This window comes from Salmo salar, chromosome 26 (assembly GCF_965601325.2).
Source record: "Salmo salar chromosome 26, fSalSal1, whole genome shotgun sequence".
In the NCBI taxonomy this organism is placed as follows: domain Eukaryota; kingdom Metazoa; phylum Chordata; class Actinopteri; order Salmoniformes; family Salmonidae; genus Salmo; species Salmo salar.
The window spans coordinates 1,813,233-1,840,000 of record NC_138316.1 but is presented as its reverse complement, the minus strand read 5'-3'; the positions used below and the strand labels follow the sequence as shown (position 1 = coordinate 1,840,000).

The 26,768-nt window shown below is 41.3% G+C and overlaps 1 protein-coding gene across 8 annotated transcripts in view; it reads left to right on the top strand.

The window, feature by feature from the left end:
- Positions 1–26,768, top strand: part of ddx31 (DEAD (Asp-Glu-Ala-Asp) box polypeptide 31) — a 76,124-nt gene that overhangs the window by 5,645 nt on the left and 43,711 nt on the right. For all 8 annotated transcript variants that reach the window (XM_082969309.1, XM_082969308.1, XM_082969314.1 and 5 more), the window contains exons 5-19: positions 4,807–4,850; positions 10,265–10,335; positions 11,532–11,596; positions 12,949–12,993; positions 13,200–13,241; positions 13,504–13,568; positions 13,697–13,816; positions 13,957–14,063; positions 19,686–19,903; positions 21,137–21,289; positions 22,048–22,107; positions 24,663–24,713; positions 24,816–24,955; positions 26,313–26,397; positions 26,535–26,646. In XM_082969309.1, the coding sequence (XP_082825435.1) occupies positions 4,807–4,850; positions 10,265–10,335; positions 11,532–11,596; positions 12,949–12,993; positions 13,200–13,241; positions 13,504–13,568; positions 13,697–13,816; positions 13,957–14,063; positions 19,686–19,903; positions 21,137–21,289; positions 22,048–22,107; positions 24,663–24,713; positions 24,816–24,955; positions 26,313–26,397; positions 26,535–26,646 (1,378 nt within the window). The remainder of the gene's footprint in view (positions 1–4,806; positions 4,851–10,264; positions 10,336–11,531; positions 11,597–12,948; positions 12,994–13,199; positions 13,242–13,503; positions 13,569–13,696; positions 13,817–13,956; positions 14,064–19,685; positions 19,904–21,136; positions 21,290–22,047; positions 22,108–24,662; positions 24,714–24,815; positions 24,956–26,312; positions 26,398–26,534; positions 26,647–26,768) is intronic.

The window sequence follows — 26,768 nt, the reverse complement described above, 5'->3', positions numbered from 1 at the left end:
ACTACAGCCACATGAGGTCTAGCATTGTCTTGCATTAGGAGGAACCCAGGGCCAACCGCACCAGCATATGGTCTCACGAGGTCTGAGGATCTCATCTCGGTACATAATGGCAGTCAGGCTACCTCTGGCGAGCACATGGAGGGCTGTGCGGCCCCCCCAAAGAAATGCCACCCCACACCATGACTGACCCACCGCCAAACCGGACATGCTGGAGGATGTTGCAGGCAGCAGAACGTTCTCTACGGCGTCTCCAGACTCTGTCACGTCCGTCACATGTGCTCAGTGTGAACCTGCTTTCATCTGTGAAGAGCACAGGGCGCTAGTGGCGAATTTGCCAATCTTGGTGTTCTCTGGCAAATGCCAAACGTCCTGCACGGTGTTGGGCTGTAAGCACAACCCCCATCTGTGGATGTCGGGCCCTCATACCACCCTCATGGAGTCTGTTTCTGACCGTTTGAGCAGACACATGCACATTTGTGGCCTGCTGGAGGTCATTTTGCAGGGCTCTGGCAGTGCTCCTACTGCTCCTCCTTGCACAAAGGCGGAGGTAGCGGTCCTGCTGCTGGGTTGTTGCCCTCCTACGGCCTCCTCCACGTCTCCTGATGTACTGGCCTGTCTCCTGGTAGCGCCTCCATGCTCTGGACACTACGCTGACAGACACAGCAAACCTTCTTGCCACAGCTCAGTGCAGCCACTTGTGTGGGTTGTAGACTCCGTCTCATGCTACCACTAGAGTGAAAGCACCGCCAGCATTCAAAAGTGACCAAAACATCAGCCAGGAAGCATAGGAACTGAGAAGTGGTCTGTGGTCTCCACCTGCAGAACCACTCCTTTATTGGGGGTGTCTTGCTTATTGCCTATAATTTCCACCTGTTGTCTATTCCATTTGCACAACAGCATGTGAAATGTATTGTCAATCAGTGTTGCTTCCTAAGTGGACAGTTAGATTTCACAGAAGTGTGATTGACTTGGAGTTACATTGTGTTTAAGTGTTCCCTTTATTTTTGTTGAGCAGTGTATATATATATATATATATATGCGTATGTATGTGTATGTATATGTGTGTGTGTATTTACAGTGGCTTGCGAAAGTATTCGGCCCCCTTGAACTTTTCGACCTTTTGCCACATTTCAGGCTTCAAACATAAAGATATAAAACTGTAATTTTTTGTGAAGAATCAACAACAAGTGGGACACAATCATGAAGTGGAACGAAATGTATTGGATATTTCAAACTTTTTTAACAAATAAAAAACTGAAAAATTGGGCGTGCAAAATTATTCAGCCCCTTTACTTTCAGTGCAGCAAACTCTCTCCAGAAGTTCAGTGAGGATCTCTGAATGATCCAATGTTGACCTAAATGACTAATGATGATAAATAGAATCCACCTGTGTGTAATCAAGTCTCCGTATAAATGCACCTATATATATATATATATATATGTATATGTGTGTATATGTGTGTATATGTATGTATATATATGTGTATGTATGTATGTATGTATGTATGTATATATATGTGTGTGTGTGTGTGTATATATATGTGTGTGTGTATATATTTATGTATATATATATGTGTGTATATATTTATGTGTATATATATGTGTGTGTGTGTGTGTGTGTGTGTGTATATATATGTATGTGTGTATGTGTATATATATGTATATATGTGTGTGTGTGTATATGTGTGTTTGTGTGTGTGTGTGTATATATATGTGTGTGTGTGTGTATGTATATGTATGTGTGTGTGTGTATATATGTATGTGTATATATATTGTGTGTATGTATATAGACAGACACCTACTCATTCAAGAGCTTATCTTTAATTTTGCTACCTTCTACATTGTAGAAAAATAGTGATGACAACAATTATTTATTAACACATGGAATCATGTAGTGACCTGAAAAGTGTTAAACAAATCAGTTTTTTTTTTTATTCTTGAGATTCTTCAAAGTTGCTACCCTTTGCCTTGATGACAGCTTTGCACACTCTTGGCATTCTCTCAAACAGCTTCATGAGGAATGCTTTTCAAACAGTCTTGAAGGAGTTCCCACATATGCTGAGCACTTGTTGGCTGCTTTTCTTTCACTCTGCAGTCCAACTCATCCCAAACCATTTGGGTTGAGGTCGGGTGATTTGCGGAGGCCAGGTCATCTGATACAGTACTCCATTCTCCTTCTTGGTCAAATAGCCCTTACACAGTCTGGAGGAGTGTTGGTTCATTTTCCTGGTAAATAACAAATGATAGACCCATTAACCTCTATGGGCTAGGTGGGACCTACCCAACGGCCAGTGTAATCCCGTGGCGCATTATTCAGATACCTCAAAAATGCAAAAACTTCAATTTTTCAAACATATGACTATTTTACACCATTTTAAAGACAACACTCTCGTTAATCTAACCACACTGTCCGATTTCAAAAAGGCTTTACAACGAAAGCAAAACATTAGATTATGTCAGCAGAGTACCCAGCCAGAAATAATCAGACACCCATTTTTCAAGCTAGCATATAATGTCACATAAACCCAAACCACAGCTAAATGCAGCACTAACCTTTGATCTTCATCAGATGACAACCCTAGGACATTATGTTATACAATACATGCATGTTTTGTTCAATCAAGTTCATATTTATATCAAAAAACAGCTTTTTACATTAGCATGTGACTAGCATGTGACTAGCATTCCCACCGAACACTGCCGGTGAATTTACTAAATTACTCACGATAAACGTTCACAAAAAACATAATTATTTTAAGAATTATAGATACAGAACTCCTCTATGCACTCTATGTCCGATTTTAAAATAACTTTTCGGTGAAAGCACATTTTGCAATATTCTCAGTAGATAGCCCGGCATCACAGGGCTAGCTATTTAGACACCCAGCAAGTTTAGCACTCACCAAAGTCAGATTTACTATAAGAAAAATGTTATTACCTTTGCTGTCTTCGTCAGAATGCACTCCCAGGACTTCTACTTCAATAACAAATGTTGGTTTGGTTCAAAATAATCCATAGTTATATCCAAACAGCGGCGTTTTGTTCGTGCGTTCAAGACACTATCCGAAAGGGTAAATAAGGGTGACGAGCATGGCGCAATTCGTGACAAAAAATGTCTAAATATTCCATTACCGTACTTCGAAGCATGTCAACCGCTGTTTAAAATCAATTTTTATGCCATTTTTCTCATAAAAAAGCGATAATATTCCGACCGGGAATCTGCGTTTAGGTAAACAGACGAAAGAAATAAAGCATTCGGTCGACTCGGACACGCGCATAAGCCCATAGTACTCTAATCGGCCACTTGCCAAAAGCGATAATGTGTTTCAGCCAGAGGCTGCCTCGATATCGTTCAGCTTTTTCCCGGGCTCTGAGAGCCTATGGGAGCCGTAGGAAGGGTCACGTTAGAGCAAAGATCCTCAGTCTTCAATAAAAAGAGCCAAGATGAAACACAACTTGTCAGACAGGCCACTTCCTGCATGGAATCTTCTCAGGTTTTGGCCTGCCATTTGAGTTCTGTTATACTCACAGACACCATTCAATCAGTTTTAGAAACTTTAGGGTGTTTTCATTCCAAAGCCAATAATTATATGCATATTCTAGTTACTGGGCAGGAGTAGTAACCAGATTAAATCGGGTATGTTTTTTTATCCGGCCGTGTCAATACTGCCCCCTAGCCCTAACAGGTTACGTGTTTTTTTGTTGTTGCAGCTTTTAGGGTTAGGCCTGATTCACGGTGTCCTCTGAACAGTTAATGTTGAGATGTCTCTTATTTGATCTCTGAAGTGTTTATTTGGTCTGCAATTTCATAGGCTGGTAACTCTAATGAACTTATTCTGGGCCTCCTTTCCTGTGGCTCCTTTCTTCCTCATTGGCGTCAGTTTCAGCATAGCACTTGGTGGTTTTTGCAAATGCGCTTGAAGAAACGTTCAAAGTTACTGACATTTTCCGAATTGACTGACCATGTATTAAAGTAATGATGGACTGTCATTTCTCTTTGCTTATTTGAGCTGTTCTTGCCATAAGTGACTTGGTCTTTTACCAAATGGGGCTATCTTCTGTATACCACCCCTACCATGTCACAACACATCTGATTGGCTCAAATGCATTAAGAAGGAAAGAAATTCCTCTTTAAACTTTTAACAAGGCATGCCTGTTAATTGAAATGCATTCCAGGTGACTAACTCATGAAGCTGGTTGAGAGAATGGCAAAGGGTGGCTACTTTGAAGATTCTAAACACTTTTTTGTTGGTTACTACATGATTCTGTGTGTTATTTCATAATTTTGATGTCTACACTATTATTTTACAATGTAAAAATAAAGAAACCCTTGAATGAGTAGGTGTGTCCAAACTTTTGACTAGTACTGTATCTTTGATGATGATTGGGACCTGTTAGTGGTTGTTTTGTGATTTAAATTTTGTTGAAGGAAAAAAATATAGCTTTTTGGTTAGGGATTTTTTTTCTTAACTTTAGTCTCAATTTCATTTAAGCGTATTTACATTCACACTAAACCTTGACAGTAAATATTTTCTCTAGGGTTTTATTCAGTAGGGTGCACTGGAGCAAAACATTATTGCAACAGAAAACAACAAGCGTGTCTGATTGGACACGGGACAGGTTCAGGTAGACCCTCCCTGTTTTAGTGTTTTCTTACGTTTTTGTGACTTTTGAATGACCCAGGTCATCGTAGCTGGAGTCTAGACCACTGTCGTTGTCATGTTGATAATTCTCCTTTACAATGTGTCTTATAAATCAGTGGCTCTGTGAGACTTTGTTGGCTAACTGAATTGGTTCCCGCATCAGGTGGCGACGCTAACCAAAGTGCTGAATGTGACCACTATGACCAGGTAAAGCCTCCATTAGTGGTTTTGTAACTATATCTTCCAAATGGCATCCTATTCCCTTTATAGTAGTGATGCACGATATATCGGTGAAGATATCGGAATTGGCCGATTTTTAGCTAAAAATGCCAACATCGGTATCTGCCCGATGTCTAGTTTAACGGCGATGTTAAAAACCGATGTCAAAGCTGCCGTGCATACCTATATAACGTAGGTACATGACGTAATGTCGCCTCAAATTTTCAGCTAAACGTGCAACACATCATTCCTAACCTAGCCCACACAATGTTTGCTGTGTGGATCGCGCAGCCAACAAGTCGAGCAGTCGTTTGAACATTTCAGAGATACAACTCAATGGCGAAATCCATTATTGCCAAGATAATGGAATTCATTTGCCCTTGTCAATCAACCGTTCTCTGTCGTGGGTGATGTTGGCTTTCGCCGACTGGTCGAGCACCGGTACACATTACCAAGTGCGCTATTTTTCAGATGTTGCCCTACCGGAGTTGCACAGTAATAGCATCACTGCCTTTAGCTTCACGACATGTATACTACGGAGCGCCGTTTGGGTCTTTGCGTGTCAAAAAAGATACAGTAGCACTGTCAAAGCTGTACAAAAAAGTCTGCAAACACCGGCCACGAAGGATGTGTTTACAATACCGCGTTGGTAATAAAGCACTCATTTAACAATTTTAGTTCAAGTTTTGTGGAAAAAGGACTGGGGGGGGGGCGACATATTTCTCCCATGGGCAAAGAAATTCATAAGGGGTGATGGTTTTAATTAACAGTGATTTTGATCCAAATTATGCAAATTGTCCAAATCGATCATCAAGATATATGGATTTTTTTAAAATATGTTATTGGACAATAAACAGATGGCTTAACCTATACGGTCCAAATAATGATGATCCAAGCTTCTTTGAAAATATATATTAGAATTGATCAACTACAAGCAACACTAGACTCTTATTACGGTGGGAGATTTTAATACGAGGTTTTAATATGCTAGCGTCCCACCTGGCCAACATCCAGTGAAATTGCAGAGCGCCAAATTCAAAAACAGAAATACTCATAAAAATTCAGAATACATACAAGTGTTATACATGGGTTTAAAGATTAACTTCTTGTGAATCCAACCACGGTGTCATATTTCAAAAAGGCTTTACGGCGAAAGCGTACCATGCGATTTATTTGAGAACATCGCCCAGCAGACAAATCATTACAAACAGTAACCAGCCAAGTAGAAGAGTTACACAAGTCAGAAATAGAGAAGATTAATCACTTACCTTTGATCTTCATATGGTTGCACTCAGAAGACATTCATTTACTCAATAAATGTTTGTTTTGTTTGATAAAGTCTCTCTTTATATCCAAAAACCTCAGTTTTGTTCACCTTTTCTTCAGTAATCCACAGGCTCAAATGCAGTCACAACAGGCAGACAAAAAATCCAAAATGTATCCGTGAAGTTCATAGAAACATGTCAAACGATGTTTATATTCAATCCTCAGGTTGTTTTTAGCCTAAATAATCGATATGTCAACCGGACAATAACGTCGTCAATATAAAAGGTAAACAAGAAAGGCGCGCTCTTGGGATTGCACATGAAATAGCTCTGTGAAACTTTAGGGTCCAGTCATTCAGACTGGTCTTACTCAGTCATTTTTCAGAATACAAGCCTGAAACAATTTCTAAAGACTGTTGACATCTAGTGGAAGGCATAGGAACTGCAATTTGAGTCCTGGATAACATTACAATGGATACTGTAATGGCATTGAATAGAAAACTACAAAAATAAAAAAAAATCCTACTTCCTGGATGGATTTTTCTCAGGTTTTCGACCTGCCAAATCAGTTCTGTTATACTCACAGACATTATTTTAACAGTTTTGGAAACTTTAGTGTTTTCTATCCAAATCTTCCAATTATATGCATATCCTAGCTTCTGGGCCTGAGTAGCAGGCAGTTTAATTTGGGCACGCTTTTCATCCAATTCCGAATGCAGCCCCCTACCCAAGTGAAGTTAATCAAGCTAGTCGTCTTGACTACTTTCTTATGCCATTCTCTCTGGCACCAAAAGTTTAAAAAGTGTTGATAGGGGACAGAATGCGGTCAGATCATCACATAATTGGCATATATATTACTCTTACAGAATCTCCACGTGGGCGAGGATATTGGACATTTAATCAAAGCCTACTAGATGATAAATTGTTTAGAACTAGGACAGAAGAATGTAACTTGTTCAGACACAACAAAGGTACAGCAGATCCCCTTATTGTATGGGACACTTTTAAATGTGCCTTTTAGAGGCCATGCAATTCAGTACTCATCTATAAAACAAAATCAATTTAGATCAAAAGAGTCCATATTGAAGGACTAACAGTACAGTTAGATGGCAATAAAAACTGTACCATAGAGGCACAGAATAAGTTAGAGGAAAAACAAAAAGAAATGGAGGAACTTATTCAAGAAAGATCCAGTGTAATATATTATAAAAAATAAAGCGAACTGGATGGAATATGGGGAAAAATGCACCAAATTCTTTTTCAATCTTCAATATAGAAATGCTACCATAAATGTTTTATTGAAACTTGTTACAAATGATGGCGTCACGCATGATTCACCGAATTATATTCGGAGGAAGTAAAGTACTTTAAGGATATGTTTTCGTTTCAGTCTCCTCCATCTCCACTAACAAACTAATTGTATGGATTTTTTTCCAAATAATAATGTAAAATTAACATCTGTACAGAAAGACTCATGTGAAGGCCAAATTACAGAGGAGGAACTTCTTGATGCAATTAAAGTCTTTAAGTCTGGGAAAACTCCAGGACTGGATGGCATACCAGTGGAGGTATACATAACTTTTTCTTGATATAGTCAGAGGACCATTATTAGCATGTTTTAACCACTCCTATATAAATGGTAGATTATCAGACACGCAACAAGAAGGCCTTATATCATTATTTCTGAAACAGGACCCAAGTGGTATATATAAATATCCAGTCCATTTAAATTGGAGACCTCTTACACTTCAGTGTTGTGGTGCAAAATCCTAGCAAAATGCTTTGGCCATAGAATTAAATAAGTATTGTCAGATGTTGTTCATCCTAATCAGACAGGTTTTTTACATGGACGATACATTGGAGATAATATAAGACAAGTACTGGAAACAATAGAACACTATGAAATATCGGGGACACCAGGCCTGGTTTTCATAGCTGATTTTGAAAAGGCTTTTGATAAAGTACGACTGGAGTTTATATATAAATGCTTAGAATATTTCAATTTTGGGGAATCTCTTTATAAAATGGGTTATGTATAGTATCCCTAGTTGTAAAATACTAAATAATGGCTAAATCTCAAAGTTTTAAACTATCTAGAGGAGTAAAACAAGGTTGTCCACGATCGGCATATCTATTTGTTATTGCCATCGAAGTGTTGGCTGTTAAAATTAGATCAAACAATAATATTAAGGGATTAGAAATCCGTGGCTTAAAAACTAAGGTGTTATTGTATGCTGATTCATGTTTTCTTTTAAAACCACAATTACAATCCATGGCCTCATAGAGGATCTAGATACTTTTGCTATCCTCTCTGAATTAAAACCAAATTATGATGAGTTCTATATTATGTATTGGATCACTAAATAAATGCAAATTGTACATTACCGTGTAGTTTACCAATTAAATGGTCTGACGGAGATGTGGACATACTCGGTATACAAATCCCAAAAGAAAGAAATGATCTCACGCCAATACATTTTTATAGAAAGTTAGCAAAAATAGATAAGATCTTGCTTCTGTGGAAAGGAAAATACCTGTCTATTTGTGGAAAAATCACCCTGGTTAACTCTTTAGTTATATCACAGTTGCCCTATATGCTTATGGTTTTGCCTACACCCAGTGACCTGCTTTCTAAATTATATGAACAAAAAAATATTCAAATTTATTTGGAATGGCAAGCCAGACAAAATTAAAAGGGCCTATTTATATAACGAATATGAATTCGGAGGGCTGAAATGATTAAATATTAAAGCATTAGACCTTTCACAAAAGGCATCAGTCATACAAAAGTTATACTTAAATCCAAACTTGTTCTCTAGTAAATTGGTAGGAATGTCTCATCCTATGTTCAAGAATGGCCTTTTTCCCTTTATTCAGATTACACCTGCTCACTTTGGGCTGTTTGAAAAGGAAATCATCTCCAAAATATTTTTTTTTTTAAACAAGCATTAGAAAGTTGGTTGCAATTTCAGTTTAATCCACCTGAAAAGACAGAACAAATAATACAACAAATATTGTGGTTAAACTCAAATATACACCTTTTTTTTGTATAATTTTAGTGAATGATAACTCCACCAGTCCTATTTAAGATATGTCACACATGCAGCTAACACAGACATATGGAACTGTTTGCTCTACTCAAAATTACAACCAATTAGTTGCAGCATTACCACATAAATGGAAGAGACAAGTAGAAGGGAGAAAAAAGTAAGGAACTTGTATGTCGGCCCTGTATTAAAGAACGTAAATTGTTAAAGAAAAGTGTGATAAATAAAAACGTATACCAATTTCGTATAAGGACCAAAAAACTCACAGCTGTGCCATAAAATTGCTAAATAGTTCCATTCCATGGCACATGGTTTATGAATTGATACGCAAAACAATGCCGGGTTCAAAACTTAGAATTTTTCAATTTAAATTACTATACAAAATCTTGCAAACTATTCAGGTCCTGATGACACATCAAATAGTGTTATTTACATGCATCTTTTTTGACACGCAAAGACCCAAACGGCGTTCCATAGAAATCCTGGTTGAGAATGAAACGACTGAACAAATGAACAACCAAACAGCACAGCAAGTAAGTGAAAGAAATAGCCTTTGATTATGTTTTACTGGTAATGGGAACATATGTAAATGCCAACAAAATAACTTTTTGTTGTTGTGTGTGACCTTTTATTTAACTTGGCAAGGCAGTTAAGAACAAATTCTTATTTACATTGACGGCCTACACCGACCAAACCCGGACGACGCTGGGCCAATTGTGCGCCGCCCTATGGGACTTCCAATCACGGCTGGATGTGATACAGCCTGGATTCGAACCAGGGACTGTAGTGATGCCTCATGCTCAGATACAGTGCCTTAGACCGCTGCGTCCGTGTGTGTTTAACTATTTAACTGTACTAGAATGCTTAAGGCCGCTAACATTTTTAATATCGTTAAGGTCTTTTTTTTTGGGAAGGAAAATATTGGATATCGGCCAAAAATGTCATATCGATGCTTCACTACTTTATAGTGCACTATAATATAGGGAATAGGGTGCCATTTGGAACGCATAGCTGCCAACTGTCCTCAGCATTCAAGATGCTCACAGATCAATCGGCACAGTCTGTATACCAACGCTGTTTTCCTCGGCAGTGTCCAGAAAGAGACCATTCCTGTCCTCTTGTCTGGTCAAGACGCTGTCGTGCGCTCTCAAACAGGATCGGGTAGGATGCATTTCCAGCTCTTTATGCTTCCTTTTCATGATTGACTGCATATTATTTTTATATATTCCACATACAGTGCATTTGGAAAGTATTCAGATTCAGACTTTTTCCACATTTTCTTATATTACTGCCTTATTCTAAAATGGATTAAATACATTTTTTTACATCATCAATCCATACACAACCCCATAAAGGTTTTTAGACATTTTTGCAAGTATTCATACTCTGCTATGAGACTCGAAATTGAGCTCCGGTGCGTCCTGTTTCCACTGATCGTCCTTGATGTTTCTATAACTTCATCCACCTGTTGTAAATTCAAGGGATTGGACATGATTTGGAAAGGCACACACCTGTCTATATAAGGTCCCACAGTTGAGTGAAAACCAAGCCATGAGGTCGAGTGAATTGTCCGTTCGAGCTCCAAGACAGGATTTTGTTCGAGTTACAGATCTGGGGAAGCGTACCAAAAAATGTCTGCAGCATTGAAGGTCCTCAAGAACAGTGGCCTCTATAATTCTTAAATGGAAGAAGTTTGGAACCACCAAGACTCGGTTCACCTTAAGCACACAGCCAAGACAACGCAGGAGTGGCTCCGGGACAGGTCTCTGAATGTCCTTGAGTGGCCCAGCCAGAGCCCGGACTTGAACCCGATCAAACATCTCTGGAGAAACCTGAAAATACCTGTGCATTGACGCTCCCCATCCAACATGACAGTGCTTGAGAGGATCTGCTGAGAAGAATGGGATAAACTCCCCAAATACAGTTGTGCCAAGCTTGTAGCGTCATCCTGAGTAATGGGTTTGAATACTTAAATAAACTGAAATATCACATTTACATTTGTTATACATTTGCCAACATTTCTAAACATGTTTTTGCTTTGTCAGTATGGGGCATTGTGTGTAGATTGATGGGGGAAAAGAACAATTGAATCCATTTTAGAATACGTCCGTCACGTAACAATGTGGGAAAAAGTCAAGGGGCCTGAATACTTTCGGAGTGCGCTGTTTTCCTGTAGAGCCTAATTACCAGACGAGTTGTTTGGGGAATGGGAGAATGTTTTCTTATATATACATTGTACAGATTTAATCATTCAGCAACGTTGTTTGGAGAGGATGCAGATACTTTTTATTTTTAGAGCTTTGTATGAGTAATAGTCCTGAAGTGAAATGTTTTCCTTTTTGTACTGGAATGTCTAGGTAAAACGCTTGCCTACGGGATACCGCTTGTTCAGTCTTTACAAGCAGTGGAACCAAAAATTAAGGCAAGTACACTGATTTGTTTATTAAAATTAATTTTAAAAAGGTACATTTTATTTGCATGATATCCAGGGAACCGCTTTAATGTCAGAGAATGACCAGCTCATTGCCTAAGAATAGTGTGATCATGTAGGGTCTATATATATGTATGTGTGTGTGTGTGTGTATATATATATACATACATACATACATACATACATACATGCATGCATGCATGCATGCATACATACATACAGTTGAAGCTGGAAGTTTACATACACTTAGGTTGGAGTCATTAACTCGTTTTTCAACCACTCCACATATTTCTTGTTAACAAACTATAGTTTTGGCAAGTCGGTTAGGACATCTACTTTGTGCATGACACAAGTAATTTTTCCAACAATTGTTTACAGACTATGTCACTTATAACTCACTGTATCACAATTCCAGTGGGTCAGAAGTTTACATACAGTAAGTTGACTTTGCCTTTAAACAGCTTGGAAAATTCCAGAAAATGTCATGGCTTTAGAAGCTTCTGATAGGCTAATTGACATACTTTGAGTCAATTGGAGGTGTACCTGTGGATGTGCCTCCTTTGCTTGACATCATGGGAAAATCAAAAGAAATCAGCCAAGACCTCAGGAAAAAAAATTGTAGACCTCCACAAGTCTGGTTCATTCTTGGGAACAATTTCCAAACACCTAAAAGGTACCACGTTCATCTGTACAAACAATAGTACGCAAGTATAAACACCATGGGACCATGCAGCCATCATACCGCTCAGGAAGGAGACGTGTTCTGTTTCCTAGAGATGAACGTACTTTGTTTCGAAAAGTGCAAATCAATCCCAGAACAACAGCAAAGGACCTTGTGAAGATGCTGGAGGAAATGGGTACAAAAGTATCTACATCCACAGCAAAACGAGTCCTATATCGACATAACCCGAAAGGCCGCGCTTGCTCCAAAACCGCCATAAAAAAGCCAGACTACGGTTTGCAACTGCACATGGGGACAAAGATCGTACTTTTTGGAGAAATGTCCTCTGGTCTGTGGAAACCAAAATATAGCTGTTTGGCCATAATGACCATCGTTATGTTTGGAAGAAAAAGGGGGAGGCTTGCAAGCTGAAGAACACCATCCCAACCGTGAAGCAAGGTGGTGGCAGCATCATGTTGTGGGTGTGCTTTGCTGCAGGAGGGACTGGTGCAAAATAGAGAGCTATGTATTTAAGTCTATATTAAAAGATTAATGAAATCAGGAGGGAATGAGAAGGATCTCCCAGGAATCCTTCATCTTGGATTTCTGGAAAAAAATTGAAAAGTTTCCAGATTTGATACCCTATATCTGTGCCTAAACCTTCTGCATATCCTTTCTCCAGAGAGGGGATGGGCCTCTTGCTGTCATCGTGGTCCCCACCAGAGAGGTATGCCCCCAGGTCATTTTCTCTCTTCTCTCCCACTTGTTTTTCCATCTTTACTTTTCTAACCTGCCCAACTTCTCACCTGGGTGCATGTGTTATACAATGAGTCACTATGCAGTTGTCATTTGTACAACAAGCATACACACATAATGGATATTGAGTTTGAGTCGTAACCATTTTGATTTCTTCTTGATTTTTGTTCCCCTCAGCTGGCCCAGCAGAGCTTTCAGATCTTCCAGAAGCTCCTCAAGGTACAGTAAGGTTGTGCCCCAAATGACACCCTATTCCTTTCTAGCCCCAAATGACACCCTATTTCCTTTCTAGTGCACTTCTTTTGACCAATTTTCATAGAGCTCTGGTCAGAGTATAGCACTATGTAGGGAGTAGGGGTGCGTTTTGGGATGCATCCCTAGTTTCTCTGCCCAGCAAAGCATTGGGATGTGATGGGCTCTTTTCCCCTGGCTGTCTGCTTATTGTACTGTACCTTCTTTCCCATCCCTCTCCTCTTGCCAGCCTTTCACGTGGATCGTGCCTGGAGTCCTGATGGGAGGAGAGAAGAGGAAGGCAGAGAAAGCCAGGTTTTTTTCCCCGTTGATTGACTTTTGGTAGCATATTGTTTTGAAAGGAGAAGCTTTCACTATAATTGGTGTCAGTGGATCCAACCTAGGCTGTGTGTGTGCTTACAATCCTATCTGTCTGTGTTTAGGCTGCGTAAAGGGATTAACATTCTGATCACCACGCCGGGCCGACTGGTGGACCACATCAAGAACACTCTGAGCATAGCCTTCAGCGCTGTCCGGTGGCTCATCCTGGACGAGGCTGACCGGTACACACACACACTCTTTGACCTCTATGTTAGGGCTTAAGGCCCTCAGTTGTTGGCATTTACTTCTTCCTGCCAACACTACATTGTGTATCTGGCTTTGCTTTATGGTGAATGAGTGGTTCTGTGTCTGTCGGGTGTAGGATTCTGGACCTGGGCTTTGAGAAGGACCTGACAGTGATCCTCAATTCCTTGAATGCCACTGGACCTCCCAGGCAGAACGTGCTCCTGTCTGCTACTCTCACAGATGGTAAACTGCCCAAGTGTTTCGAATAAGACCTGAGTCCTGTTTGTCAGGCACCAAATGGAATGAAATGGGGAGCAACTGCATTTTACATTTTAGTCATTTAGCAGACTTATCTTATCCAGAACGACTATCAGTAGTGCGTGCATACATTTTTCATACTGGTCAATTGTGGGAATCGAACCCACAACCCTGGCGTTGCAAGCGCCGTGCTCTACCAACTGAGCCACACGGAATCATCATCATTACTTTGGGTGTAATCATTAGTGCACACTGTAACGTTTTGCAACAGAAAAATTTACATTTCTTCTTGGACAAGTTCATGTTAGTCCCTCCCTAATATGGTCTGTTTGGTCCCAGCTAACTGGGACTGCGGGCCACAGGCCAATCTGATCAGTCTGTGTGTGACAGCTGCTATATCAGCTCTCTTGTGGACCAATAGAACATACACTTCCCTCAATATATATTTAGACAGTAAAGCTAACATTTTAAATTTGTCTCAATACTTCAGCATTTTAGATTTGAGATCAAATTAGGCGACAGTACAGAATGTCACCTTTTTTATTTTAGGGTATTTTCATACATATCTGTTTTTACTGTTTTAGAAATTAAAGCGCTGTATCTAGTGCCCCCAATTGAAGAAGGAATAAGTAGTTGGCCATATTTACTTAGTGTATTAAAGCAGTCAAAAGTTTAGCATTTGTTCCCTTATTACTTGCACTCAATGACTTATCAATGACCCAAGCCCAGCTCAGTTAATCCCTACCATTGTGTTGCTGAGTTGTCATAATGCTTCAGCAAATATAAATTATACCAGGGGCGTTCCCTGTGGCTCAGTTGGTAGAGCATGGGGTTTGCAACGCCAGCATGGTGTGTGCAATGCCAGGGTTGTGGGTTCGATTCCCAGTACAAAAAAAAATAAAAAATGCATGAAATGAAATGTATGCATTCACTACTGTAAGTCGCTCTGGATAAGAGCGTCTGCTAAATGACTAAAATGTAAATGCGTTGGTAGACACAATGTGAGTAACATAATTTATGTTCATCTAACTGCCCTGAATGCCTCTGCTGATCCTTCAGCGATTGAATGCAGTAATCATGTGCAGATGAACCAGAGTTATACTGTTAGCACTGAGGTGGTGTGGCCTAGTAGGAAGTCCCTATGTGTGCAGCTCCCCCTGCACTAACGTAAATAACATGAGCATGTCTACAGTGCATTTGGAAAGTATTCAGACCCCTTGACTTTTTCTACATTTTGTTACATTACAGCCTTATTCTAAAATTGAGGAAAAAGACAATTTAGAACTTGTTAGGGATAGGGGGCAGTATTTGGAATTTTACATGACTGAGGTGTCCAAAGTAAACTGCCTGTTACTCAGGTCCAGAAGCTAGGACATGCATATGCATGGTAGAATTGGATAGAAAACACTCAAGTTTCTAAAACTGTTAATTATGTCTGTGAGTATAACAGAACTGATTTTGCAGGCGAAAACCCGAGGACCAATTTTATTTCTGTTGACCTGCCAGCCAATTCCAAGCTTAAGCTATTGAAACCAAAGACTTCCGCCTCCCAAATTGCAGTTTCTATGGCTTCCATTAGATTTCAACAGTCTTTATACATGGTTTCAGGCTTATATTCTGAAAAACCAATGAGGAATAGTTGTTTATCCTCAGGAAGTCCCATGGCAAAACTTGTCTCATTGCGCGTGTGACCGAGGGAGTGCGCTGCGTTCTTTTCCTTTCCTGTTGAAAATAGTTCGCTCCGTATGAAATATTATTGTTTATTTAGATATTAGAGTACCTAATAATGAATTAGAAACGTTGTTTTGATTTGTTTGGATAAACTTTACTGGTAACTTTTGGAATTCCTATGTCTGCATTCTGAACGGGTGGATTACTGAACTCAATGACGCCTACTAAACGGACTATTTGGGATATAAATAAGGAATTTATCAAACAAAACGACCATGCATTGTGTTCCTGGGACTCTAGTGATTGCGATCAGAGGAAGATCTTCAAAAGTAAGTCACTTATTTTATTGCTATTTGGGATTTTGTGACACCTGTGCTTGTTTGGATAATATGCTTGTATGATACTTGTATTATCATGAAGCATTAATATTACGTTTCTGTATTTTAAATTTGGCGCTCTGCAATTTCACCGGATGTTGTCGAGGTGGGTCGCTAGCGGGACCCCTGCGCCAGAAAGGTTAATCTACACACGATACCCCATAATGACAAAGCGAAAACAAGTTTTTATACGTTGTTGCAAATGTATAAAAAATAAGGTTTAGGTTCAGGCTCAGAATTAGAAGAACAGTCATCCGAGATGTCATGATTAATTTCTTCCCCATCTGAGTCAAATTTTACAAATGTATACATAAAAAAACATCTGTCACATTTACACAAGTATTCAGTCCCTTTACTCAGTACTTTGTTGAAGCACCTTTGGCAGCGATTACAGCCTCTTCTTGGGTATGACGCTACAAGCTTGGCACACCTGTATTTGGAGTTTCTCCCATTGTTCTCTGCAGACCCTCTCAAGCTCGGTCAGGTTGGATGGGGAGCATGGCTGCACAGCTGTTTTCAGGTCTCTCCAGAGATGTTTGATCGGGCTCTGGCTGGGCCGCTCAAGGACATTCAGAGACCTGTCCCGAAGCCACTCCTGCGTTGTCTTGGCTGTGTGCTTAGTTAGGGTCGTTGTCCTGTTGGAAGGTGAACTTTTCCCCAGTCTGAGATCCTGAGTGCTCTGGAGCAGGTTTTCATCAAGTATCTCTCTAATTTGCTCGGTTAATCTTTTCCTCGATCCTGACTAGTCTCCCAGTCGCTGCCGCTGAAAAACATCCCCACAGCATGATGCTGCCACCACCATGCTTCACCGTAGGGATGGTGCCAGGTTACGTCCAGATGTGACGCTTGGCATTCAGACCAAAGAGTTCAATAGTTGGTTTCATCAGACCAGACAGTCTTTCTCATGGTCTGTGAGTCCTTTAGGTGCCTTTTGACAAACTCCTAGTGGTCTGTCATATGACTTATACTGAGGAGTGGCTTCCGTCTGGTCACTCTACCATAAAGGCCTGATTGGTGGAGTGCTGCAGAGATGGTTGTCCTTCTGGAAAGTTCTCTCATCTCCACAGAGGAACTCTGGAGCTCTGTCAGTGACCATCAGGTTATTGGTCACCTCCCTGACCAAGGCCCTTCTCCCCCGATTGCTCAGTTTGGCCGGGCGGCCAGCTCTTGGAAGAGTCTTGGTGGTTCCAAACTTCTTCCATTTGAGAATGATGGAGGCCACTGTTCTTGGACTTTCAATGCTGCAGACATTTTTTGGTGCCCTTCTCCAGATCTGTACCTCAACAGAATCCTGTCTCGGAGCTCTACTGACAATTCCTTCGACCTCATGGCTTGGTTTTTGCTCTAACATGCACTGTCTAGTGATGCACCGATATGACATTTTTGGCTGATACCGATGTCCGATATTTTCCTTGCCCAAAAAAAAAACGATACAGATAACCAATATTTAAAATTTCTGCCGCCTTTCAAGCATTCTAGTACAGTTAAATAGTTAACACACACACAGACAAAGAGGCCTAAGGCACTGCATCTCAGTGCAAGAGGCGTAACTACAGTCCCTGGTTCGAATCCAAGCTCTATCACATCCGGCTGTGATTGGGAGTCCCATAGGGTGGTGCACAATTGGCCCAGCGTCGCCGGGGTAGGCTGTCTTTGTAAATAAGAATTTGTTCTTAACTGACTTGCCAAGTTAAATGAAGGTTACACACACACACCATACTGACCAAAAAATTATTTTGTTGGCATTTACAGTTGAAGTCGAAGTTTACATGCACCTTAGCCAAATACATTTAAACTCAGTTTTTCACAATTCCTGACATTTAATCCTAGTAAAAATTCCCTGTCTTAGGTCAGTTAGGATAACCACTTTATTTTATGAATGTGAAATGTCAGAATAATAGTTGCGAGTGATTTATTCTCAGCTTTTATTTCTTTCATCACATTCCCATTTGGTCAACATGGGTTAAACATTTTGGGTAGCCTTCCACAAGCTTCCCGCAATAAGTTGGGTGAGTTTTGGCCCATTCCTCCTGACAGAGCTGGTGTAACTGAGTCAGGTTTGTAGGCGTCCTTGCTCGCACACGCTTTTTCAGTTCTGCACACAAATTTTCTATAGGATTGAGGTCAGGGCTATGTGATGGCCACTCCAACACCTTGACTTTGCTGTCCTTAAGCCATTTTGCCACAACGTTGGAAGTATGCTTGTCCATTTGGAAGACCCATTTGCGACCAAGCTTTAACTTCCTGACTGATGTCTTGATGTTGCTTCAATATATCCACATAATTTTCCTTCCTAATGAAGCCATCTATTTTGTGAATTGCACCAGTCCCTCCTGCAGCAAAGCACCCCCACAACATGATGCTGCCACCCCCGTGCTTCACGGTTGGGATGGTGTTCTTCAGCTTGCAAGCTTCCCCCTTTTTCCTCCAAACATAACAATGGTCATTATGGCCAAACAGTTCTATTTTTGTTTCATCAGGCCAGAGGACATTTCTCCAAAAAGTACGATCTTTGTCCCCATGTGCAGTTGCAAACCATAGTCTGGCTTTTTTATGGCGGTTTGGGAGCAGTGGGTTCTTCCTTGCTGAGCGGCCTTTCAGGTTATGTCAGTATAGGACTCGTTTTACTGTGGATATAGATACTTTTGTACCTGTTTCCTCGGCATCTTCACAAGGTCCTTTACTGCTGTTCTGGGATTGATTCGCACTTTTCGCACCAAAGTACGTTCATCTCTAGGAGACAGAACGCACCTCCTTCCTGAGCGGTATGACGGCTGCATGGTCCCATGGTGTTTATACTTGCGTACTATTGTTTGTACAGATGAACGTGGTACCTTCAGGCGTTTGGAAATTGCTCCCAAGGATGAGCCAGACTTGTGGAGGTCTACCATTTTTTTCTGAGGTCTTGGCTGATTTCTTTAGATTTTCCCATGATGTCAAGCAGAGAGGCACTGAGTTTGAAGGTAGGCCTTGAAATACATCCGCAGGTACACCTCCAATTGCCTCAAATTATGTCAATTAGCCTATCAGAAGCTTCTAAAGGCATGACATTTTCTGGAATTTTCCAAGCTGTTTAAAGGCACAGTCAACTTAGTGTATGTAAACTTCTGACCCACTGGAATTGTAATACAGTGAAATAATCTGTCTGTAAACAATTGTTGGAAAAATGACTTGTCTTGCACAAAGTAGATTTCCTAACCGACTTGCCAAAACTGTGGTTTATTAACGAGAAATTTGTGGAGTGGTTGAAAAGCGAGTTTTAATGACTCCAACCTAAGTGTATGTAAACTTCCGACTTCAACTGTACATATTTAGGGGAGTGTATATGACAACGGACTTTGGATTGCACATTTTGTATGATATTTTACAAGACAATGATGTGTATGACACACTAACACTGTGTGTGTGCCTGGCATAGAGATGAGTATACAGTGCCTTCAGAAAGTATTCATACCTCTTGACTTATTCCACATTTTGTTGTTACAGGCTGAATTTAAAATGAATTAAATTGAGATTGTGTCTCTGTTTCTCACTGTTCTAATTCATGTTGTGGTGGCAGGCTTATCCCGGTTAGCTGGGATCAGCATGAAGGAGCCGGTCAGCATCCAGGTGGGGGAGAACTCGGAGGGGATCAACGAGCTGACTCCGGACCCCACCACAGCCCAAGGCAAATCGGACCGCTTTGCTGTACCCGAGAGGCTGCAGCAGCACATGGTGGTGGTTCCCAGCAAACTAAGGCTGGTCTGCCTGGCAGCCTTCATTCTGTCCAAGTGCAAGGTAAGCACAGTCTGGTATTGGGTGTATATTCCTCTAGATGCTGATCTGGTCTTGTGTCAGTTTTAGTGTTTCTCTCACTAATGATTGAGATTAGGCTTGGGGGATGTGAAGGTTGTCCTAGATCTGTGCCTGGGAGAAACTTCTCCCCAGAATGCACAGTCCACATGCAGATAGCAAACCCCCAAATATTAATATCAATGTTATTGTTCATGTTAAATCGGGGAGCTTTATTAGTCTTACCATTCTGGGAAACTAAGTAGGGATGTTAATAGTTTAGCTTCTGAAAATTACATTTGACCAGTCATGCTTATTGGTCTGTAGGTTAATTTGCATAATTTGGTGGAATTGAATTGGCGCGTGTGTATTTTCGTTAGTCGTCATGCATCTTATGACACATGCACAGCATACAGAGCTTAGTTTGAGGAGTGGAATATCCTACCACCTGTCAGACAGCGCGAGATTAGATCCTTAGTGGAGTGAAACTTGCTTTTTGTAAGCCCAGTCACTGCGCAACAATTCTAAATGAAATCGCGTGTTTCTCTCCTGTTCTATTGGTTTTCATAACTTTCTTTCGTTGCCCAGAAGCCAAAGGCCCCATCTTAGTCATATTACCAAAGCATCCTAGTTGTTATAGATTCCCCTTCTTTCTAAGTTTGTAACAGAGATTTTCATCTGTCACATATGGAACCGCTCGCATTAGGTGTGCTGTTTCGAGTGGTGTTTTCCCCCGAATTGCATTTTGGCAAATGTTTAATGCCTTTTTTATATATATATATATTATATATATATTATATTATATATATATATATATATTGCTACTGCTTCATTACAGGAGTTGCTAGGCTTGCTTTTGTCGCATTTTCCATTAAGCTCTTAAGGGAAACTGTCCGGTCCTTGTGTGCATGCCTAGTATCAGAGAGGAAGAGGCGATGCGAGAGGTTTCACTCTCTCCAAAATAAGCCCAATGCGTTTCTATGTCGCCTGCCTTCCAGCCTTGTAACATTGTTAGGGCGGCGAAATAAGCGTCTCGTCATTATATACAGATCTCTAATAGTATTTTCTGTTGGTCACGTCGTTTTACTGTTTAGATTTTTTTTTACTGTTTGTTAACCGGTTAATGAGATTTTGTTATTCGACAGCAAAAGTGACTGAAATTTGCATCCCTAAAGTAAAGGATATGCACATTGTCCCATTTTATATTATGGCTGTGTTTATCCTCTCTTACCCCTGCAGTTTGAGAAGGGTCACAAGATAATTGTGTTTGTGTCGAGTTGTGAGGCAGTGGAGTTCCTGCTGATCCTTTTCAACGCCGTGCTCTCTGGGCCAAAAGCCAAACAGCAGCCTCTGCTCAGCTTCTTCCGTCTCCACGGCAACATGAAGCAGGAGGTGAGACACTACTTTTTTAACCTACCATGTACCCATGTGACTGTTGCATGGGAGTACAGGACAGTTACGTTTTTACATTTGTGCTACACAAGCATCACTCCCAGGTCCTTCTCTGGAGAAGCAGCACAGTCTTTCCAATGAAGGCTGCTTTTAGTCAGGGTCAGAGAGTGGCTATACCATGCCCTGTGTTGCCACTAACCAGCTGGTGTAGTGTGGCAGTCACCAGGCCATGCCCTGTGGCTGTACCCGGGGAGGAGCTGAGGGCTAATGCCCTGCCCAGTGTTCACCCCTGTCCCAGGGCCGCTAATGACAGTCAACGGGGGCTGCCCATATGGCACCTCTGGGGGCGTGGGACTGGAGATGGGCAGTGGGCACAAGCTCTGGTTAGATATTAAAGAGGAATGGGTCAGGTGGTAGTATGGACGGCAGAGGCTGTCATCAAGGCTGGATCTACATCTCAAATGGCACCCTATTCCATATATAGTGCACTGCTTTGGTCAAAAGTACTGCACTATGTTGGGGATAGGATGCCATTTGGGATTCGGACAAAGTTATTATGGATGTGTTTGGAAATAGGAATGCACAGGCTGGGCACCTTACAACTGCTCCTGTGACGAGGATGGCAGGTGATACAGCTGTTATTGCACCTAAAACAGATTTCCCTCCACAAATACCCTTTATGGATTTTGGTGTTGTCTTATATGGGCAAATCATTTTTTACCTGTACAAAATGTAACAACAAACTTTATTTTTAACAGGAAAGGACAGAAGTTTTCCAAGAGTTCTCTCTCTGCAAGACTGGAATTCTGCTCTGTACGGTAAGCCAGCTCAACATTTGAGACACTGCCTGGGCCTACATGACGCCAGATATCTTCCTGCGGGTTGAGGGGAAACGGTTAAATGAACTTCTATGGGCTACGTGGGACGCTAGCGGCAAATTCAGGGCGGCAAATTCAAAAACAACAAAATGTCATAATTCAACTTTCTCAAACATCCAACTATTTTACACCATTTTAAAGATGCACTTCTCCTTGATGTAACCACATTGTCCGATTTCAAAAAGGCTTTACAGCGAAAGCAAAAACATTCGATTATGTTAGGAGAGTACATAGACAAAAATAATCACACAGCCATTTTCCAAGCAAGGACATGTGTCAATAAAACCCAAAACACAGCTAAATGAAGCACTAACCTTTGACGATCTTCATCAGATGACACTCCTAGGACATTATGTTACACAATACATGTATGTTTTGTTCGATAAAGTTCATGTTTATATCCAAAAACAGCATTTTACATTGGCGCGTGATGTTCAGAAAATGTATTCCCACCAAAACATCCGGTGAATGTGCACATCAATTTACAAACATACTCATCATAAACGTTGACAAAACATATAACAATTATTTAAAGAATCATAGATAGACTACTCCTGGATGCAACCGCTTTGTCAGATTTTAAAATAGCTTTACGGAGAAAGCACATTTGTCAATATTCTGAGTACATAGCTCAGCCATCACAGAGAGCTATACAGACACCCGCCAAGTTCGGGGCAACCTAAACTCAGAATTAGTATTATAAATATTCTCTTACCTTTGCTGATCTTCTTCAGAATGCACTCTCAGGACTGCTACTTCCACAAGAAATGTTGTTTTTGTTCGAAATAATCCATATTTATGTCCAAATACCTCCGTTTTGTTCGTGCGTACAGATCACTTATCCAAAGGCATAACACGCGAGCGCGGAACCAGAGACGAAAAGTCTAAATGTTCCATTACCGTACTTAGAAGCATGTCAAACGCTGTTTAAAATCAATCTTTATGGTATTTTTAACGTAAAATTGCGATAATATTCCAACCGGACAATAGCATATTCATTCAAGAAGAAAAAGAAGGAACGGCGCACTCTTGTGACCGCGCATATCCAATCCCTTTGTTGCCAGGCAGACCACTCAGTAACTGAGCTCCTATACTCTGCCCAGTGACAGGAGAATGCTCAAACCACTTTCTGAAGGCTTTTGACAGCCAATGGAAGCCTTGGGAAGTGCAACGTAACCCCACAGACACTGTAGTGTCGAAAGGGACTAGAAAGAACTACAATTCTCAGATCCTCCACTTCCTGGTTGACTTTTTCTCTGGTTTTTGCCTGCCATATAAGTTCTGTTATTCTCACAGACACCATTCAAACAGTTTTAGAAACTTCAGAGTGTTTTCTATCCAAATCTACTAATAATATGCATATTCTAGTTTCTGGGCCAGAGTAGTAACCTGTTTAAATTGGGTACGTTTATCATCCGGCCGTGAAAATACTGCCCCCTAGCCCAGACAAGTTAAATAATGACTGTCGTACCAGGTCTAAATTGTGCAGCCCTGGGTCCCAGGCAGCGAGTGGCCTGAGCATCAGCCCCTGTTTGCTGGAAGGAAAATACAGAATATCCCTGCCCTGCGGGAACCAGCCCAGCTTCTCTTTCCATTAGCTTTGCCATTTTGCTAAAAAGTTCCCTAGGCAACCGAGCTTGCCATGGACTTAAACCCAGAACTGTTGCGCCTCAAAATCATTTTCACTTGATGTTGTGAAAGGTTGCATGGCCAGTTCTTGTCATCCTTCCTTACACCTCTCCCCCCCTCTGTCTCTCTGTTTCTCACTTCTCCCCCCCATCTCCTTCACTACTTGATTGGTCATTCAATTCATTTGCTTAGTTCCTAGATATTTGTCCTTTCGTTTGGACTTGCATTCCTTCAACTAGCCACTGAGGCACACCGTCCCACGATGTCAAAACAATATCAACAATGACAACTTCATTTTGGGGGAATGAAATGTGTGTGAATGAGAGACCCCTTAATGCTAAATGACGAGGCTGAATAAATAAGTGGTTCTAATCTGTCTGACAGGCTGGCATGGCCCAGCACTGGCCTCCATCTGTACTGGCTGGCCAGGCCAGCATCGCTACTCCACCCCTCCCCAGGCAGTCCAGTGTGCCCGGCCAATACACAGCTCATCCTGGCCCTGCCATTGGCAACCGAAGGCCCAGAGCTCCATGCAGCATCTTCCCTCTTCCTAGCACTCCAATATCAGTTATTTATTTATATTATAAGCTACAGCAGCGCAGCTGGCCACAAACCACAATGGCCTCCCAGACCAATACAGACAATGGCCTTTTTGAAATGTTAGCCCATTTCAAACAAAGTCCTGTGCGTGCACACAGTCATCTAGCCCAACTGTGTGTGTTTGCAGTGAGAGACAGTGGTATTTGACCAGGAAAATGTAATTCTTATAGGGCCACTATAAATTTGACCTAAAAGTCAGAGGGTTGGTTTCAGGCTTGCATTGGGAGGTCCTCGACATCACAATCAATATATTTTTTTTTCTCCAGGATGTTGCAGCACGTGGACTTGACATGCCTCAGGTGACATGGATTGTACAGGTAAAATTCTAATATAAGAACATTACTGTCCATAGAGGGATTCCAAGTGACATGTCAGATATTTGTATTTAAATTAGTAATGTGTGCGTCTGTGTGTTTCAGTACAACCCTCCAACCACTCCAGCAGAGTACGTGCACCGCGTCGGGCGAACTGCCCGTATAGGAGCTAAGGGAAGCAGCCTTCTCTTTCTCACCCCTGCTGAAATGTCCTATGTCACTTCCCTGGCAAATCACAATATCAGGTAGGTCTGTGGATGATCACTCAACATCCCTTCTCTAACCCGTGTGCCCATGTTCAATCTTTTTATTGTGTGACACATCTCCACACAGTCTGTCTGCGTCCCCAACTTTAAAGTTAGTCTTATTTGGACTTTTCTATGCTCCATACAAGACCGTGAAACACTTTTCTCTCCCAGTCCTGTTATCATACACGTCGTCTCTGGTTTTACTTTGTGCCACACACACACACACACACTAATGCTTCATTCCCAAGCTCTCCGTGTAGCCCGGCTGAATCGTCTGGGCTGATCGATCTCTGTGAAGGGAAGCAACTGACAGCCACTGAGCAGAGCCAGCCAGAGCTGTCACCCTCTATGGTCATGTGCCTACCAGGACTAGACTAATCACACACCGCCACTGCTCACAACGTCATTTACCACAAGCTACATGACAGCCTGCTGGTGGGGTGGGGGGGGGGGGGGGGACATTGGGCATTGCGGAACATCCCGCACCCCACGTCTATTTCTATGGGCACAAGCACTGTTCATGACACAAACTGTTCACACCCCTCTTGTTGGTGGAGAGAGTTTAACAGGTTTAAAGCTTATTTCCTGCAATTCTACACATGTCATTGGGGTGCAATTCTGTACGTTTTGCCATGTCTATTGTGTATTCATGTTAAATTTGAGTGACACAAAAATTACAACTGTCTATGGGCAATTAAAATATAAAAAATAAATAAACGTTAGCTGACATGGGCTGGTTGATCTGGACATTCTGACAAGTTATAAATGGCTTTCTAAGGTATGCAATGACTAACATGACAAGAGTAACTGATGATGCACTACCCAATTTCGAAATGGCACCTTGTGCATTCTACTATTACAACTTTCAAGAGTAAGTTTAAACCCAGACTCTGTTTAAAATTAAAAAATACAAACTTCCTCTTTGGGGGGGGGGGTGCCCCCCTGCCGACCCCACAGTTTGGGAACCACTGTGCTATAGGACTATTAAAAGGGTTTAGGACGAGGGAGTAAGACATCCGGAGAGATCCAATAGAAAGTCATACTACAAAAGTCTCACTACTTTGCGTCTTTAGAACAAGCACCCGTTTGAGGCTAAGTCACAATGTTTGTATTTCCCCAAATGTACGTACTTGGTAGTTTTTTTGAAAGCAGTCCACAGTGGAACTCAGGGTGTCTGGGGTGTATTCACTAGGAACCAAATGTAACCATAGGGGCCGAAAAATGGAATGGACCTACCGGAATTTGTCCAATAAACTCTTGTTTTTGTTACAAAATGTTTTCTGCATCAAAACAGTTTGCTACGGTTTGCACAGTGCACTAATGAATACACCCCTGTTGTCAACTGTTCCTCCAGCCTGTCCGAAATGAAGATGGAGATGATTCTGTCAACGCTAATGCTGGACAACCGCTTCAAAGTCAGGGGAAAGTATGACGGCAAGGTGAGGGAGCAACAAGCTCAACACATTTTTATACTTATATGACTATATTCAGCTTTCACCAATGTTCAAAGTGCTTTCCTTCTGGTCAGTTCAATCCACATAACTTGTGTGTGTTGTGCACCTGTGTGTGTCTGTAGATGTCTTCCGGGGCTCTGGAGCAGGAGGTGCGGGATAGAGCAACTGTCCTACAGACGGAGTTTGAGAATGCTGTCCATAACGACGTCGACTCTGTCCAAGCAGCCAAGAGAGGTTTTTTAAATTTGTTAAAAATTTGCACACAAGAAAAAACAAGGCAATAAGATGAGAGTTTAAAGACAAAGGAAAACTGCAGGAGAGGAGGGAAAAAAAGATGGGATAGTATGGCACCTCCC